At 40.6% G+C, this 18,697-nt stretch overlaps 1 protein-coding gene across 8 annotated transcripts in view; it reads right to left on the reverse strand.

Moving 5' to 3' along the window:
• Nucleotides 1-17,969, reverse strand: part of kcnq5a (potassium voltage-gated channel, KQT-like subfamily, member 5a) — a 94,063-nt gene extending 76,094 nt beyond the window's left edge. For 4 of the 8 annotated variants that reach the window (XM_020047479.3, XM_034292674.1, XM_034292673.1 and 1 more), the window contains exon 1: nt 17,105-17,969. In XM_020047479.3, the coding sequence (XP_019903038.2) occupies nt 17,105-17,442 (338 nt within the window). In that variant the 5' untranslated portion in view covers nt 17,443-17,969. The remainder of the gene's footprint in view (nt 1-17,104) is intronic. The other 4 variants (XM_010892312.4, XM_034292675.1, XM_010892313.4 and 1 more) reach the window with 2 other exon arrangements.
• Nucleotides 17,970-18,697: the final 728 nt, after the last annotated feature.

Consider the following 18,697-nt stretch of genomic DNA (forward strand, 5'->3'; position numbering starts at 1 on the left):
GAGGCATGTTTTTGTTTGTTGTGCTAATGCTACTCTATGGCCCTGTCAGTTACAAATTGAATGAAAAAAGTGTGCATGTGCTAAGACAAAAGCTCAACCTTTAAAATTAGGCAAACACATCAACATATCTATACACACATTATAGCAGAGGGTTTTGATGACAATACAACCGTGCCCATCGCACCATCAATCTCAGCTGATTTGAAATGGGTCCGCAAACTGAGCTTTTCTCTGTGTTTCAGAGAGTTGGTTTTTCCTGCCTGGCTGACTCATGTCTACTCCCCAGTGAGTGTTCTAATGGCTGGAGGGCCTTTTTCCAAAGCCACTGCTTATATACTATATCATTTCCCTTTTAGTGCAACGTCTTAATGTATACAGCCCCCCACCAACCATCACACACCTCCTGCACTAAACCGCTCTCTTTACTTAACAAGGACAGGAAACAATTCTCTGTTCATGACCTTGCTTCCAGTGTAATGGTGTCACACATTGTCATCTGCTGCTATGTGTGTGTGGGTGTGTGTGTACCAGAGATGGTAAACGTGATATGTTTGGGGACTAAAGATAATTTCTTGCTCTACTGTATGCCTATGTGCCACTCTGCATGCGTGTGCATGTGTGTGTGTGTGTGTGTGTGTGTGTGTGTGTGTGTGTGTTTGGCCTTTATAGGAGAATGCTGTGAGTATTATGATTGAATACATCGACACAAGACCAGATGTCGCTTATGCACAGCTAATGGTGATCCAGATAAACACAAGTTGTTCAATAAATAAGAATTCATTTTTTATTGAAAGTTATAACAATGGATGTGCCAGGGACAATAACACTGTTTCATATCCCAGGCTCTGCCCAAACCAACAGAAGCTTCAGCCTACCCAAACCTTTGAAAGGCTGGTTCTGCTATTTGATCCAGAACACTGTGACGGGACACATTCTATGGGTATAGAAAGTGAAGTAAAGAGGGAGGGAATGAGAGAGATGAAACTGTGTGTGTGTGTGTCTGTGTGTGTGTGTGTGTGTGTGTGTGTGTGAGAGGGAGAGAGAGAGGAGGGTTAGAGATAGCATTATATGGATGAAAATAAAGCAGTCACACACAAGTAAACTCACATAAACTAATAACACTGTTAGTCTCTGTCTCTCACTCACATTTAAACGCACACAAAACAAGCACACACACAGCACCTTGTTATTCAAACGACCAGCTGTCCTGTTGTGTCAGGTTCTGTGGTCTGCTGGCTGGAGTCCTGGGAACAGACTTACTAAGAGAAAACAGACCCTCAGAGTGCATTAGGCTCCAGTCAATGGACTGGGCCTGAAGCCTGGACACACACACATACACACACACAGATAAAAGAATTCACACAGAAACGATGACAAACAGACAGACACTTTCTCACTTTCCATCACACAGCAATACTTTGTATTCTGTGTCATTTGAGTTACTGACTTCTGTTTAGGCCAATGGTTGTTAGTGGCAACATCCACTTTGGGGGAGAAATAAAAAAAGACAGAATCTCTATCTGAACTCTGAACGCAGCCCTGACAGAGGTGTTAATAAAAAAAGACAGAATCTCTATCTGAACTCTGAACGCAGCCCTGACAGAGGTGTTAATAAAAAAAGACAGAATCTCTATCTGAACTCTGAACGCAGCCCTGACAGAGGTGTTAATAAAAAAAGACAGAATCTCTATCTGAACTCTGAACGCAGCCCTGACACAGGGGTTAATAAAAAAAGACAGAATCTCTATCTGAACTCTGAACGTAGCCCTGACACAGGTGTTAATAAAAAAAGACAGAATCTCTATCTGAACTCTGAACGCAGCCCTGACAGAGGTGTTAATAAAAAAAGACAGAATCTCTATCTGAACTCTGAACGCAGCCCTGACACAGGTGTTAATAAAAAAAGACAGAATCTCTATCTGAACTCTGAACGCAGCCCTGACACAAGCCCTGGATTGAGTCCGTAACAGTAATGGTATACCTAGGGTTTCTCAGCCTCTCAACTGATTTTGTGACGAATAATGACAGATTCCATATCTTTAAAGGTAAGTTACATCAGATAAGGCTCCACAACAGAAAGCACTATAAACCGCAACGGTGCGACACACCCTCCTGGTTCATGTTCGCCCTCGATTGACAACAGCTTGCAAAAGGGGACAACATTGTAATATTTGATAGAGGAGAGGTTTCTCTGGTCTTCTCTTTCCTGCATAACTCCTGTCTCCCCATGTATTTCTACAGCTTTTCTCAAGTCCTCTAACTCTCTTGTTCTCAATTGATCTCTTCACCACAGTCCACTCCTTCTGTCTTTCACTGTTTCTTTATTTCTTTTGCCTTGTCCCTTCCTCAATTTCTCTTGACCTGTAAAGATTCCACCGGTAGATTCCAAACCACCCATTACAGACACACGGACAAGATGCAAATCCCGATCCAGCCCCTATGCCCTACACACTTGCTCAGAGTGCCCTTAATGGTGACAAAACTGAGGGTGATTTTCACAGATTGGCTAGGGGGTTTAAAAAATGCATCAACTTTGGGATACACTTGTGGCTTGAATTATGCAATTAATGACCCACTTTGTACTGTATTAACATGAAATGGCAATTCAATTCTAATTTACAAATCCCGCCTACTATGGAAATAATCCAAATTAACAACTGAACATTTCATGTAGGAGGTATTTCATTATGTATGTGTCAAGTCTCGAAATCAAGCAAACAAATGCCAGTCACATAAGTAGGCACACCTATTCATACTTCTCTCAAAAATAACGTGGCCCCTTATGGATTCCACTTCGCTCTTGGAGGCGGTCTCATTGCACACAAGCTGGAAGGGGCCCCTAGGGGGTCTGACAAACCGTGACACACTTATTCCCGGCTTTGGCAAACTTGGTGGATGCGTGAATGAACTTCCTGAGATTGGAGTGGAGGAAGGAATGTCTTTAAATGTCCATCCTCCTCAGGCAAGGTCATAAGAAACAACTTCCTGATAGGCCCAGGGTCATAAGAAACAACTTCCTGATAGGCCCAGGGTCATGAGAAACAACTTCAAGATAGGCCCAGGATCATAAGAAACAACTTCTTGATAGGTCCAGGGTCATAAGAAACAACTTCTTGATAGGTCCAGGGTCATAAGAAACACCTTCCTGATAGGCCCAGGATCATAAGAAAAAACTTCCTGATAGGCCCAGGGTCACAACAGCAGGTCAACTTGAAGTAACTGCCTAATAATATTTATTGTTCATTATTTGGGGGGGTTTTCTGGCAAATTCTGAGATCAACAGAGATATTGCCCCAAAAGGAGGAAAGAGAGAAGGGAAAGAGATTAAGAAAGAAAGGCAGAGAGAGTAGGAGGGGAGCAAGAGAGTGCACAGAGAGATGGATTTCCAATTTCCAAAATGAATCACCGATGCTATCTGCCCATGGCCTTAGTTTTAACCAGTTCTACCTCTCATAAGACTCAGAAAGAAACAGGGAGGTAGTATACAACATGACCAAACACTCCTGGATACTGTCAGCTGTGAAAAACCACAGTACTCCAGACTGGGATTCATTCTGTCTCTCCCATGGAGAGAAAATGGTCTCCGCCATACTGTGTTCTGATAAAAGCAATGTGTAAGAGAAAGGGAGATGACAGAGTATTGTGTGAATCAGGAAGGCTATCGGGAAATGTGTGATGACGCAACAGATAATGACGGATTATTTAGTAGGGAGGGAAAAATGAGGGAAAAACCAAGCATGTGAAGAACGTGCCCACACTGCCCTGCCCTCAATTACAAGAGTGACTCCCTTCTGCTGCTATCCAATCGGAGTTAGGGTGAGGAGAGGCTGAGTGATTGGCTAAGGGTGTGGGGGGTATCTCTGTATGGTGAGGTCTGGCGGTGTGATTGCTCTAGCGCTGCTGGGCAGGGGAGCCTCAGGGGTTCATTTTGTGTGGGCAGAGAGCAGTCAAAGTGACCTGTCTCCATCAATCAGCTCCACAGTTGACAGGGGGAACTGTTCTTGACTACGCACATACAAAGATCCTCACACCACACGTCCTAAGCACAGTGACTTCATGTACAACGGTTGACAACATACTCACGTACTGTAGTCAGTGTCACTTACACACACTGGTATGCTGACATGGGAAACAAACTCAACTACAGCTTTACATACAGTTGGAAAATACTGCTGATGGGAAAGGGAAAATAAAGTATTGGTCTGTTAAGGTTAAGGCATCACAACTTCCCAGGGAATTTCTTGCCTTTCTCAATCTGTAACTTTCCCCAACTTCACACAAATTAATATTCTGGGTCTGTGTGAATTCTGATAATGTTGTTTGAAATTGAAGTATGTTGAGTTTTATATTTTAATGTTTTAAAAATATGTGCTTTGACCATCTATCTCTTGGAAAATAGATAATTTCAATGATAAAATAGATTTAATCTCAATGGGATTAACCCCGAAAAATAAAGGTTGAGTGACAAATAATTAAATCAAAAGTACACAGGAAAAAACATATCAGTGTGTCTCCACATAAGAACCCCCCTTGTCCCTATGTAGAACACAATAACTGAGGAAAAGAAACCTTTAAGATGTGAAATGGTCATTTATAACATGGGATTATTATACTGGATTAAGCCCTTTTTTTCTTTTCTTTTTTTAAATGGTCCTACCATATAGGGACAGTTGAAGAACTCTTTCTGATACAAGGTAGCACTTCCTTTCTAAGAGTGTATATGTTTGACTTTGGCCTGGTTTCTTTCTCATCAGAGGTATACGCGACGACATCATAGCGTAAGGGTTCTCCGAAAAATGATTTGACATGAATACCTATGTCACTGTCCAGGGAGTAAGGCTGTGTGATGAGGTGTCACTATGCATACATTGAGCTGGTGGATAAGGAGATCGTTTACAGATGAAGCGATGACCATCACTCTTTTCCTGACAAGTACCTCTCACATTCTCACACTTTACTCTCTTTCTCTCTGTCACTCCATTTCTCTCTCCCTGACACCCTCTGTTTCTGTCTAGGCACAGACAAAAGAAGACGTTAGCAGTGATGTGGTGACTGGGTTGTGTCACAGAGACCAGCGAAGGATCAAACAGGGCCCGGTAAACCTAATGCCTCTGCCTATTCACACACTAGACAAGAACACACTGACACACTGTTTATGCGCCTCCATGCCCTCTCTTTCATCCTTTCTTCCTCTTTCCCCTCATTTTCTTTCTCTCAACATCCTAACCGTCTGGATTCTTCTGCCCACTTTTTCCATTGGGTACCAGCCAACATGGGCCTCTGTATGTACCTCTCAACGGTGAACCATGGCTCTGGACGGTGTGCGTGAACAGTGCCTAGTAAATGTCAACACAACCCCCTGCATATTCTTCACATTTCGTAGCTTTAAGCATGAATCACAAAGAAACTGATGATATTCGGGCACATAAAGAAAAACATGTCAAATTCAATGTGTTCATTTTCTGTTTATTCTTTTCAGACAAAGTACTCCACTAATTCAAACTGAGAAGTAAAATGTTGTATACAAATAAATATATGAAATGAGACAATGTGCATGTCTTCACACCCCAGAGTAAAAATCTGCTGTGATCCTCTATTAGGGCAACATGTATGGTATGTCCATAGCCTATATACAATATATGTTGCTCATACTCTGATCTAAGATGTTATGATGCAGAAGGTATTAAAGTTCAGATGGAAGTTAAGAACTCATAATCTCCTCACTTCTCTACTACACGTAGGCCACCTCCTACTTAAGCCCCTTTTTCTCCCTCTTTCTCTCCTTCTCTTCCTCCCTCCCTCTCTAAATTCAATAGGCTTCATCAGCATAAAATTAATTCAAAATTTATAATCAAAATGAAGGGGAAAATACAACATGCGTGATTCTAAAAGATACATTTAGTTATGAATTGTAATGAACTACTGTGTGTCAACACATCCTCCTCTATTCCTAGCACATACACAGACACACACACACACACACGTAGTCCTGGGCTTCCCGTATATCAATACATGTCGAGATAGGCAGGCCCACACAGGTTGTGAAATGTCCTCTTCACAAAAACAGCAGGATTTACACAAACATTGAGGATTTACTATATACTACTCATGCACACAAAAAACATCTGTGCCTTAGCTCAAGTTGGATATCACCACAATACTTTGATAAATGTAGAAATTGCAGACCTTTTTACATATTAACAATTTTATTAAAAAAATGTCTATAGACTGTTCTAAGTCCTTGATAAAAACATAAATATCTGATGAGTAAACACCAAATATTTTTTTTTTTTTTTGCCTTTGCTTTTAAGGGAACCATCACACTGAACCTCATTGTAAATAAGTAATGTAGTACAAACAAAACTTGATATCCATGTGGGCTCTCCGTCAACACCTAGAACATACATGATCAGAGGACATATTACTCCTAATGTTAGTCTAGTCTTACGTCCCAATATGAATTCCATAGACTAATACCTGTCAAGCATCCAAGGGCTCACTGCTTCATAGATTTGCCCTATGGCCTTGTTTTCCTTTGTGTAAAACATGTAAGCACTCAAATTGTCAAATCGTGTAGGTAATCCTGTCGGAAAACCAATGCACCAAATGAAAAAGTTATTTCAAAGGTATAATTTTCATCACTGTAGGATGGCCATATTTTGGGTGATGAGAAATCTCACAAAAACGGCAACCCAGTAAACAGCAAAGACAGCAAATCTGTATTGCGAAAACAAAAATGAAAACCTACGATTCTTCTTATTTTTGGAGGACCTTTAGCCCTGTGTCACCCCAGCCTATAGCCACCAATGACCGTGTTCCCCTCTCTGAAACACGTTCTCCTGTCAGGACAGACCGAACAACGACTGTGAATAACTTCAACAGCTAGCGCAGCACTCTTTCCTCCACAGACTAACAAGGAAAACCTAGAGGCAGCAAATTATTAAAATAATCACGATCAATTGCATAGTCTTTTGTAGTTAATCACGATTAACAGGGTTCATAGGAACCAGACAGAATCAAATTCAAGGACTTTGAAATATTTTATTTAAACGGCATCATTTTTATCAAGTATTATCTTTGCGCTTAAGAATCTGGAAATTTAACCGGCCCATGTTTTCATACTCATGAATTGTTCTCTTTTCTTTCATTTCTTTTAGTTCCCCCATTAAATGATCCATTTACTTGAAATAATAAAGATAGTCCAATTAAACAGAAAATTGCATAAGAAAAACAACAGCCCAATACCTGCTTCTACCACAAGCTACAGATTTACTATGATAATCTTGCAGTTTAGGAATAAAAATAACTTAATCACAACTGTGGTTCCTGAACAATTGGGCTATTTTTAATGACAGTGTGTGAGCAAAAATGGGCTTGGGTGGGTCAATTTGCAGATAGGGTTGTATAGTAAAAATAGCGTTTGGTCATTTTGTTTGTGGAGTCCGCGGGTGTTTGAGCGGTATACTGTCAATGAAATCTGGGAACTCTGTTCACCATAACCACGATCAAACAGTGGTAACCACTCAATGGAATAGTAGCTCTGTGCAGTGTAGTGCAACTTCTATATTAAGGTGAAAATGATACTTAGCATGGATAGCTTAACCGGCAATGACAATATTTAAAGTGCAGGTTTATTGCAGTGCATTGGTAATCACATATGGTCAAAAGATTTTAGTGGGTCCTTGTAGTAGAACATTTTTTAGTAAATGTTATTTAAAATATAAGTTGGTTTGATTTTTAGCCTAGAACACTTTTAGGAGCTGTGTTGGCTACGTTATAACTACAAAATGTTGTTCTTTATAAACAGCTCCAATTTATAGATTTTTGAAGTCAACAGACATGGGTCAATCAAGTTGACTTGCTAATTAAAATCAGAAAAAAGAGGGACAGCTAACAACTACATTCTATGTTTGAAAGATAATTGTAGATGAACTAGTTACTGGTAAGTAAACAAAGACCAACATGTGCAGCACATTTGCACGCTTGACATTAGTTTATAAGTTCAAAACAGTTAACGATGCCTTTCAGTGTTTTTTCAACTTCAGTTTAAACTATGAACAGTCGTAACAAATTAATATTCTTGTTTAATCCATATTAATAATAATAATCTATAAAAGTATACATCTATTATAAGCCAGTACCGGTAAATATACATTTAAATTAATTTGATGGATTCATTAACCTTTACAATTTTGACAGACCAATTGCTGCAGTGAGGGACAAAGAGCAATAAAATCAGAGAGAGATTGTTTCTGTAGAAAAGGAGCATGCACGTGAAAACCACTCAGTTCAAAAAACGCTCCAGCAATTTAAACATTTGGAGATTTTGAACAAAGGGGGAAATTGTACTCTGATGTAAAATATATTTTTGTATATTTTAATTTCAATGTCAAGGACTACGTCCAATGTGTGAATTTCCGAGTAATCCTGTAATGCAATTTCTGTGGCCCAGATTCAAGTACTTTATGCACTTCAAAGTCATTTTACTTAACATTGGATTAATAAAAAATGTCTTCAAATTTGTCCCTAAATACAATTTTATTCTATTTTAAAAAGCAGTGTGTTATGATAACGACATACTGTGTTTAATTGTTCACTATGGACAGTGCTGGACTTGGAATTAAATAAGTGAAGGAGTTTTTTCCAAGTCAATACGTAAGACCAGGGTATCACACATTTTAAATGTCAGCCCCCAACTTACCACAATAACTAGCAGTATCTGTTTGTAATCCATGTGCTGTATATCTAGAGGCTCTGATCCAAAGGTTCTACCATCTCCTACCATTGTGCTCTTGATTAAGGCACCTAATATGATAATTGCTATGTTAGTCCACTCTGTATAAAACACATATCAACCCCTCTTACCTGGAGAGCAGAATAAGCAGGCATTTGATCCAACACTGAATCCCATTTTTTCAAGATATTTTCTTTTGAAGTTTAGGTTGAAATATGGTTAGAATGGGGTTCAGGTGATGGCCAGTAACAGTAGATTGCCTGATGGATGGTTGGCCATAACCAAATACATGTGTCTTTATTTAAATGATTCCCAAATTCAAGGCTACTTGGATTACAGGCAAAGGCATATTTCTGAAGTGGATAGAGATTGTCTACAAAAGGAACCTGGGGAGATGCAGAAAATGGAAGTTTTTAGTTAATTCCACTATTAGATTATGTTTTGATGGAAATGTGACTGGCAACAACATAGCTTAAGCTAGCAAAACCATATAATAATGACAAAGAGCCGGCAGGTACATTCTTTACACGCAGAGTCTCAGGACCAGTTGGAGAAAAAGGTCAGAGTTAGGGGAGGCACCCCTCGTCTTGTTAGAGGGAGACTAGTTTTAGGAGGGAGACTAGTTTTTGGAGGGAGACTAGTTTTTGGAGGGAGACTAGTTTTTGGAGGGAGACTAGTTTTTGGAGGGAGACTAGTTTTCCAATTTCCGACAACATTGCATCCATCTGTAATCTACTGACATTTGTCCCTCACATACCCTCATATACATTGTGACACAGAAGTATTTTTAGACAAACCTAGCTTATGATAATAATTATTCCATTTACTCTTTCTAATCAATGCTAATACTACAACACATTTTAGTCATTGTGGAAATGAATTCGGGATTTTGACCATTCATGCAGCTCATGCAAATTGGCTCATGTTTACCTTTTTAAATGTTTGCTATAAAAGTAAAAGCCTGGTAAAAATTGGCTAACATAATAAGTGCCAGTTGAATTGACAGAATGATGCAAATTACTTATTAATTTAAGTTTTATGGTAAGCATATGCTGATTAAAACAACAGATTTTCTGAGAAAACAAAAAAATATTAGGACATTTAAACAGCTTTAAAAATTGCATGTGCCAGCAGAATAATCTCCCCTCTTATGTGCAGATGAAGTGGGTTCGGGAAAAACTGAAAGTATGTTGTTTTCAAAATTTATAAACAACTTTATGTATCAACTCTGAATCCAAGAGGCTTCCAAAATAGCAGGGTAAAAACTTTTTTTTCAGGCAATTCAATGGTATTTATCATAGCTTTATTGTGGAGCCTGATTTCAGACATGACCTGTAAAGATATAAAGTTTCAAATAAAACTCTTATGTGAATCTGAAGATTCAAAACAATCATAATATTGTGTGAAGGTAACCAAACTCAGTGAATTAGCCATCTTAAAATAATTAGGGTTATAGAAATAACCATGATTCAAAACCTCCCAAAACTTAAATTTCAACCATTATATATCAAAAGTTCATCTTGGTATTCACAAAAACATACTGTTGTGAACAACAACAACACAACAACAACAAATTACTTACATCAACTGACTGTTTTAGTGTCTACTGACTGTTACTAAATGTGTGTTTCAGATACTAGCTCATATATTTATAGCTGTTTATGCCTTTTAAATTACTTGGGTTTTTGGTGTAAATGCCATTGTCCCATTCCAGCCTATGACTAACATTTAGGGTATATATGATTGTTATTGCTCAGAATCCGAATCAAGTTTCACAATAAAACAAGGAATTAGTTCTGGCCAATCGGTGCAATAATTAATACAAAAGGGATAATGGAAGTAAAAACAAATAAGAACAGTGGACTGAGCATAAAAATAGTAGACAGTGCATTAATAAATTACTAAAAATAAAAAGTATATGTTAGGTGCAAGATTTTGTCCAGTTGTTTATGTATGTGGGGAGGGGTAATAGATTTGTCCAGTTGAGGGTTGTGTGTGTATGTGGGAGAGGGTTATAGATTATGTTTTGGTCCTGATAGACCTCGGCCTTCTGCCAGAGGGGAGAGCTCTGAATAGTCCATTTCCAGGGTGAGAGGGATCAGCCCCAAACGTTGCCGCTCACCTCCGCGTCCTGGAGGTGTGTACAGTAGGTTGTGTTGAGAGGGCAGATTGCAGCCAATCACCCTCTCTGCCGAGCGGATGATGCGCTGCAGCCTACACTTGTCTTTGGCAGTGGCTAAAGCGTACCAGACGGTGATGGAGGAGGTCAGGATGGACTCTATGATGGCAGTGTAGAAATGCACAATCATAGTTGTTGGCAGGTTGAACTTTTTCAGCTGTCGTAGGAAGTACATCCACTGCTGTGCTTTCTTTGTAAGTGAAGTGATGTTCAGCTCCCACTTGAGGTCCTGGGTGATGGTGGTGCCCAGAAAGCAAAAGGACTCTGCTGAGTTGACTGGGGAACCACCCAGGGCAATGGGGGAAGGGCAGCTGGGCTTCTCCCGAAGTCCACAATCATCTCCACTGTCTTTTGGGCGTTGAGCTCCAAATTGTTCTGACCGCACCAGGACACCAGACGGTCAATCTCCCACCGGTAGCGGGACTCGTCTCCATTATAAATAAGTCTGATGAGGGTGGTGTCATCCGCAAACTTCAGGAGCTTGACAGAGTGGTGACTGGAGGTGCAGCTGTTGGTGTACAGGGAGGAGAGAATGGGGGACAGGACACTGCCTTGGGGGGGGGGGGGGGGGGGCTGGTGCTGATGGGCAGGGGGTCAGACCTATAAGCAGCTAAACACTCAATACGAAAAAGCCATAGACCTCCATTAGGCTGTGAGTTTTTAGTCTTGTTTGTACCAAGACTTGGGATATTTTTACCACTGCAGTCGGGATACAGATTAGATTCACAATATTAATTTAATGATGACCATTTACACCAGCAAGACACCACAGGCATAATACAATAATGATTCAATCTGTATGGATATGTTTTGCCACCATCTCACACATGATATGAGAGCCCATAGTAGGATGTGTGGAACATCTCTTCTGGTGCTTTGTGGAACTGGTTTGAGGTCAGACCCCCATGACTCTGCTGTCCTGCCTGAACACACAAAACACCAACATCTTGCTTCACAGCCCCTCTCCGTTCCTCATTTTACCGGACCTGACAGCGTCATTTCCTCTTTCAAACACTTCACTCAACACTTTCACTCAAATGCATCTCAGTTGTTTCACTTAAAATCCATATGGCGTAGCATACAGGGACAACATTTTGAAAATTGTGTCAGTGTCCAAATGTTTCTGGACCTAACTGTATGTTTCTGGGTTTGACAAGCCACCTTTCGTTGTGTTAGGAAGCTAAGACGCAGTGAAGACATTTCCCCTAGGTGCCCCCTCAGGCCACCAGGCAATAAGGCAATAACGTACCAGGATGTACGACATGACAGTCAGTTCCTTGTGTGCCAGTACAGTGTCTGTCTGCTCAAAACAGAGTCCTTCCTTTGAAAACCCTGAACAACCTCTAATTTAGCCAGCGAGACACCAGACAAGATGTATTCAGTTTTTCTAAATGTCATATTATATGATTGACAACATAAGTAGTGCAAGATCTAATGTAATTTCATTAACATATTTACTTTACACAAGACTGTGATTTCTAACATTGCCAAATTTGATCTAAAATGTTTCATCCTCACCTGTGCCTTTTTGTTCATCACACCGGCCTAAAAATGTAGCATCCAACTGTTGCAATGAAACACTACAGAAAGAGCACACTTGGATGGACACAGACACACACAGACATACGTACACTGAGATGTATGTGGCTCGTGTTGTTTAATATGGTACACTTTACAGCCGTTTGTCCAACCAATCTAGTGAAAACTGTGTTTCATTGCTCAGTCTCCCACAATTAAACATGTTAGAAAGAGGATCACCACTGAAGTAGCTGAGAACTTTAATAGCAATATGAACTATGCCGCTGCCTTTTCTACCCTGCTCCTGTGATGATCCAGTAAAATAAATGATTTTCCAAATTAAATGTAAACACAGATGGTGTTACACCAATCAAAGTTGAAACAAGAAACCAGCCTAGTTCAGCTGGCCAGCAAATAGAAGGAATGAATGTTGTTGCCCTGGCTGGATTCAATCCACAGTGTCCTATGTGACAGACTGTCTTTAACTACTATACTATTTAAACAGCGGGTGTTGTTGCCTGTTAATACGTGTGTAGAGATGTGGTGTTTGTTTACTTCCGGCACTGTCAAAGCAGTTAGTTGAAACTAGTTCTGTACTTTACCTTTTAACATCCAAACCAACAACAGGTATAATAGGATCGCAGCACTATATTTAAAGCGTTAAATTAGAAAGAGATTACTGAAGATGGCTAACTAATAGCATAGAATGAACAGCAATGAATCCAGTCACTCCATGGCTGGTTCGTTTCTTTAGAAAACAGCGACAGTTGAATAGTCAACCACTATGCTATGTGAACTACACTATGTAAATTTAAATGTTCCTTGTCTGAGAAGTTAAACTGTTTTATTTCAGGCTTACTACAATGTGGCTACTGAAGCTTGTAGCAAGCACGGTTCATAAACTAGTTCTCTACATTACCTATTAACATCCAAACCAACAAAAACTATAACAGGATCGCAACACCACATTTAACACATTAAATTAGAAAGAGGCTAGCTAATAGCTATACTGTACCTATAAAGAAAACAATGACGCCAATCACTCCATGGCTGGTGGAGTGATTGGCTATTGGCCCGTGGCAAGGATCAAACCCCAGTCGACTACGTGGCAGTCTGCATCTCTAACCACTACGCTTCAAAACAATGGGAAGTCAGTCAGTCACTTGCTCACTCACTAACTCACTCACTCAATAAGAGACATTCGTTCTTCTTGGCTGGCTCCGCTTACACGCTCTGGGAAAAAGGTCATCCCAAATGGAAACGTCCATGGAGGAATTGAAGGAACGGATTAACTTAAGAGAAACGTTTAGAAAGCTATACACACACACGGAAGTCATGAAAGTCTCTTGAGATCTAATAAAATTTCTGCTTTGTACAAAATGCTAGAACAACTTATTTCTCTTAATTGATAACTGACAATCCAGCATCCTCCACCTGATCTGATCAAGTTTACAACTCTTAGTGTGAATAGTTTGTACTGCATTTCAAAGACAAGATATTGTCACTTAGCTCCAGTACCAGGCTAGTCAGTGAATCAGATAGATCTGAGCCTATACCGCAACTCCATCCCACACCAGGCAGAGAATAAGATAGATCTGAGTCTATACTGCAAGTCCTTCCCACTCCAGGCAGAGAACCTATGTACTCCTTTGCCCTTGTTGATATATATTCAAGAAGATGGTATCAAACCTGAATTAATCTACCTGTTCTCTTGACCCAATCCCTGTATCATTTAAAAAAGCGCATTTTAAAATATAGATGTTTAGAGGAACATTGTATTATTAATGATTCCCTTTTTACACAAACTTCTCCAGCTTAATTTGAAACTGCTTTAATGAGTCCTTCTTACGAACAAACAACACACTAGATCCATCAAACTTATTTTCAAAGGAAAATTCCTGTGAAACTGTTTTATCAGCTTAATGAGGAACAGTTTTATTCAGCTTAATTACTTTGTAAGTAGAAGTCATTTTTCTGTGGTAGGCACCAGGAAGGTTATGGTGCCTACCACATCACAGCAAAGTAGCGGTGAACGTCCTCAGAATGAACACTGGTGCCAGCGGGCTCTCTGTCCTTGTCCTCCTGGGCGTAAGTACAGCTTCAATACTTGACAATAGATTGTGGTATTCTCCTATACAGGTTACAAAATGCAGTTGACCTCTCAGGTTACTTCTAAACTTGTTCCGGACATATCTTACTGACAAATAATATCGAGTGGCCATGGGTGACCAAAATGCATGAAAAATACAGATCTCCTGTGGGTTCCTTGAAGGATTGCTTTTGGGCCATATATTGTTTAGTTTATACATTACGGACTTGGCAGTATCATGAGAAAACATAAGTGCCAATTATTGCTAAATATATTTTACAACATACATACTTTCCTGTATGCATCTTCTTAGACAGAGATACTGTTTAATCTCTGTATCACCAGATACATTAGCTCAATTTACACCCTGATTGAATTCATCACAGTCATAAATACATTGATGGTACAACTTTTCTAACATCTAAACAAAACAAACCTAGGTTATGGTTATTGGTGCCAAAGCCCAAACAGAGAAACTTTCAGTACATTCGCGTTCTCTGGCATTAGATTTATTCCACCAGGCTACAAACATTGACTCTGACCTAAATGTTGAGGCCGCTTTTTAACTTACAAAACCATCCATCCATCCATCTTCTACCGCTTATCCGGGGCCGGGTCGCGGGGGCAGCAGTCTAAGCAGGGATGCCCAGACTTCCCTCTCCCCAGACACTTCCTCTAGCTCTTCCGGGGGGACACCGAGGCGTTCCCAGGCCAGCCGGGAGACATAGTCCCTCCAGCGTGTCCTAGGTCTTCCCCGGGGTCTCCTCCCGGTGGGATGGGACCGGAACACCTTCCCAGGAAGGCGTTCCGGAGGCATCCGAAAAAGATGCCCAAGCCACCTCAGCTGACCCCTCTCGATGTGGAGGAGCAACGGCTCTACTCTGAGCTCCTCCCGGGTGACCGAGCTTCTCACCCTATCTCTAAGGGATCGCCCAGCCACCCTGCGGAGAAAACTCATTTCGGCCGCCTGTATCCGGGATCTTGTCCTTTCGGTCATGACCCAAAGCTCATGACCATAGGTGAGAGTAGGAACGTAGATTGACTGGTAAATCGAGAGCTTCGCCTTGCGGCTCAGCTCTTTCTTCACCACGACAGACCGATACATCGACTGCATTACTGCAGAAGCTGCACCGATCCGTCTGTCAATCTCCCGTTCCATCCTTCCCTCACTCGTGAACAAGACCCCTAGATACTTAAACTCCTCTTACAAAGGAGTTAACTTACAAAACAAATTGCTGAATATTGCTTTCTTCCAGATCAACTGTGAGACAAATGTATGCTGTTGTTCTAGCAGACTTGACTATATTCTTCATTATCAAACTGAAATGAACTCAGAATGCTGCAGCATGAGAGCAAACAAAGACGATAAGGAGAGAAAACGTTACACCTATTTCCCATAAGATTTATTTTAACATTAATTTTAAATGTAATGTTTAAAACATTACATGGCTTGGGATGTTGGATAGGTTTTCAAGGTGTTTGTGCCCAGTCAGACCATCAGATATTTTGGCACTATCATTTTAGTTGTCTGAGTCAGAACCAAAACATTTGGGGAGGCTCCTTTCAGTCATTATGTTTTGGGATTTTGAAACTCCCTGAAAGAGGATCTGAGATCTTATATATATATATAAAGATTTTTTTTATCTGTTATTTCAAAAGGCATTTTTTTAGTCATTTTAGCCATAGTTGTAGATTTAATTAATGTTTTAGCAATATTTACAAATAAAATATTGCACTTTTTTGCTATTGTTTAACTATTTTATATGTACAAATGTTTTGGTTGTTATTGTTAATTATTTATTTACCTAAGAAGGTAAGAATAACCAAGAACATCTTTGCATTTTAAAAAATTATTTGAGAGCACTTAACCTTTCGTTACAGGTCAACTGCTCTAATCCACAGGTTTTAAACCGATTCCATTGAGTGCCTAGTGTATGCTGGTTTTTAGTTTTTACTTCAAATTGGTTCCCAGTTCAGACCTAAACAATCCGTTTTGGGAAGAACCTAAATAATTAGTGATCTAATTAACCAATCAAGTACAAGGTAAGAGCGAAAACCTGCAGGCACTTGGCAGATACTCCTGCTGTAACCACGAGGCTATTATTATAAGTGTCATTATTATTATTGGAGCGGTGCGTTGGGACACTAACCGAAATGTTACTGGTTATACATGTCTGTGCCCAGAGGTGTTTGTCTATCTGTCCTTGAGCAAGGCACTTAATGCTAGTTGCTCCAGGGTTGCCTTAAATATCGTCTGATACCTAGCAGTGATCTTACTCTTTGAGGATGTATCAGATGTAGAAAAATACATAGGCTATTGCTCTCCAACACTTGTAAATAAATTGTATGTTATGAGTGGAACAGGGAAAATTCCATAGTTTTTACCTTTCACATTAAATTTTTAAAGCACCTTGGAATGTACATTATTGTAAGAAACGTGTTATATAAAGATTTATTAGAATGTTTCCCTTTCCCCTTCTGTAGCTTCATTCATTGGAAGAATTCCCAGCAACAGGTGACTGATGAGGTACCATTAAAGTGACTAAGTCTGTTTATAGTAAATGGTAACAGCTCGTCTACTTACACGAATGCGTGGTAGATGAAAGCCCAAGCACGAGGTCTTTCCAGCACATTGTAGAGGTAATTCTGGAGACGCCGGTAGCGCGCGTTTCTGCGCCCGCTCTGGGCGCTGTAGATGAGCGGCTTCCCGAGCAAACTTAACCGGGCGCCCTTCCGTATTTCTGCGCTGCCTGCACCTGCATTGCCCGGCGAAAGCATCCCGTACCCGACTTGAACCGTGTTGTTCGTCATCCTCCGACCCGACTCCACATCTTTCAATCCGTAGTCATGAGCCCGACGCCCTGGAGAGGTTTTCATCCAGAGCCCAGTACCGGCCTCATCGCCACTATGGTTGCGGGGCATGGCATCATCCACGCCGTCTGGGGATATACAGTGTGTCCCGGTAACATGCACATAAAGTATAAATGAGTTTGCACAAGAGGGTATCCAAGAGAATCAAAGAAATGTGTGTTGACAGAAAATAATATCTGCTATGTTATTAATCTACTTAAAATAACTAACACAACAGGGTTTGGCGCAGTTCAATGTAGAACTCCTGGGGTTTGGAGACTTCAGTGCCCACGGCGCTTTGGCCATCTGCGTGAGGCCCGAGAAGAGTGGGGTTATGAAGGAAGTGTCATCGTCCCCTGGATTTAGCGATGGGAGGGAATCACCCGACACTCATCCCCTCCTTCCTCCCTCTCTTTCTTCCTCTTTTTCTCGCGGAGTACAATATCCCATCTTTGTTTCTTTCACTTCTAAGACTTCGAGGTGTAGCCTAATATCCACGTGGGCTCGGGAATTGCACAGACAAAAATCTCGATGTTTCTGCGGGTGGAAGCTCGCTTTCCGAAGTATAGGCTCGTTAGTGTGCGCTTCTTCAATCATGGCACAGTAGTTTCCTACATTATGTAATCACTCGGAAAGGAAGTCGGTGGCATTAGAGAGCAGCCTGCAAGCCCATAGCTACGCACGAAACGATGCGGGGCGTCAGTGGCGCAGGGGACAGGATAATGCGTTCCCGGGGAAAATGCATTAAGGATGAGTTATTGTATTTTGAAACTCTGTCACTCTACCGTAATCATTCGCAGTGCTCTTTCTAAAAGCTTATCAAAAATATCAACGGGCTCATGTGGGTCGAGCTATGATAGGCGTGTAGAGGGTTCACTTCTTCCATTTTAAATGAAGATGAACGCAAGCAAGACAGTGTCTAAATGTATTGGAACATTTCAGATGTCAAGTGGTAGCTAAATTGAAAGAAAAACATAATCTAATCTCAAATAAATCGCTTCCGAAACTGAATAGGCTCACAGTCCTCCGGCAGATCCCAGCTTGTCATTGGCCACTGTCTGACTGACTTTAGAGTTGTTTCACGTGTTTCATGTGTCTTAGGTCCCATGTACTTTTATGTATTTTATATCAGATATCAGTTTTATATCCATGCATTTGTTCTTTTACCAAGAAAGAAAAATAGAGCCCGCTCAGTCATCCACGAAGTGTTTTTATTAAAAATATGCTGGTAACTCTTCGATCCACTGGGATCTTCGCCAGGGCTTTAACTGTTCGGCCCTGCAGCCCCAGAAGGATGTGCGTTTGACTTGACTTGATCTTTGTACTT

The sequence above is a fragment of the Esox lucius genome, chromosome 6 (assembly GCF_011004845.1).
Source record: "Esox lucius isolate fEsoLuc1 chromosome 6, fEsoLuc1.pri, whole genome shotgun sequence".
In the NCBI taxonomy this organism is placed as follows: domain Eukaryota; kingdom Metazoa; phylum Chordata; class Actinopteri; order Esociformes; family Esocidae; genus Esox; species Esox lucius.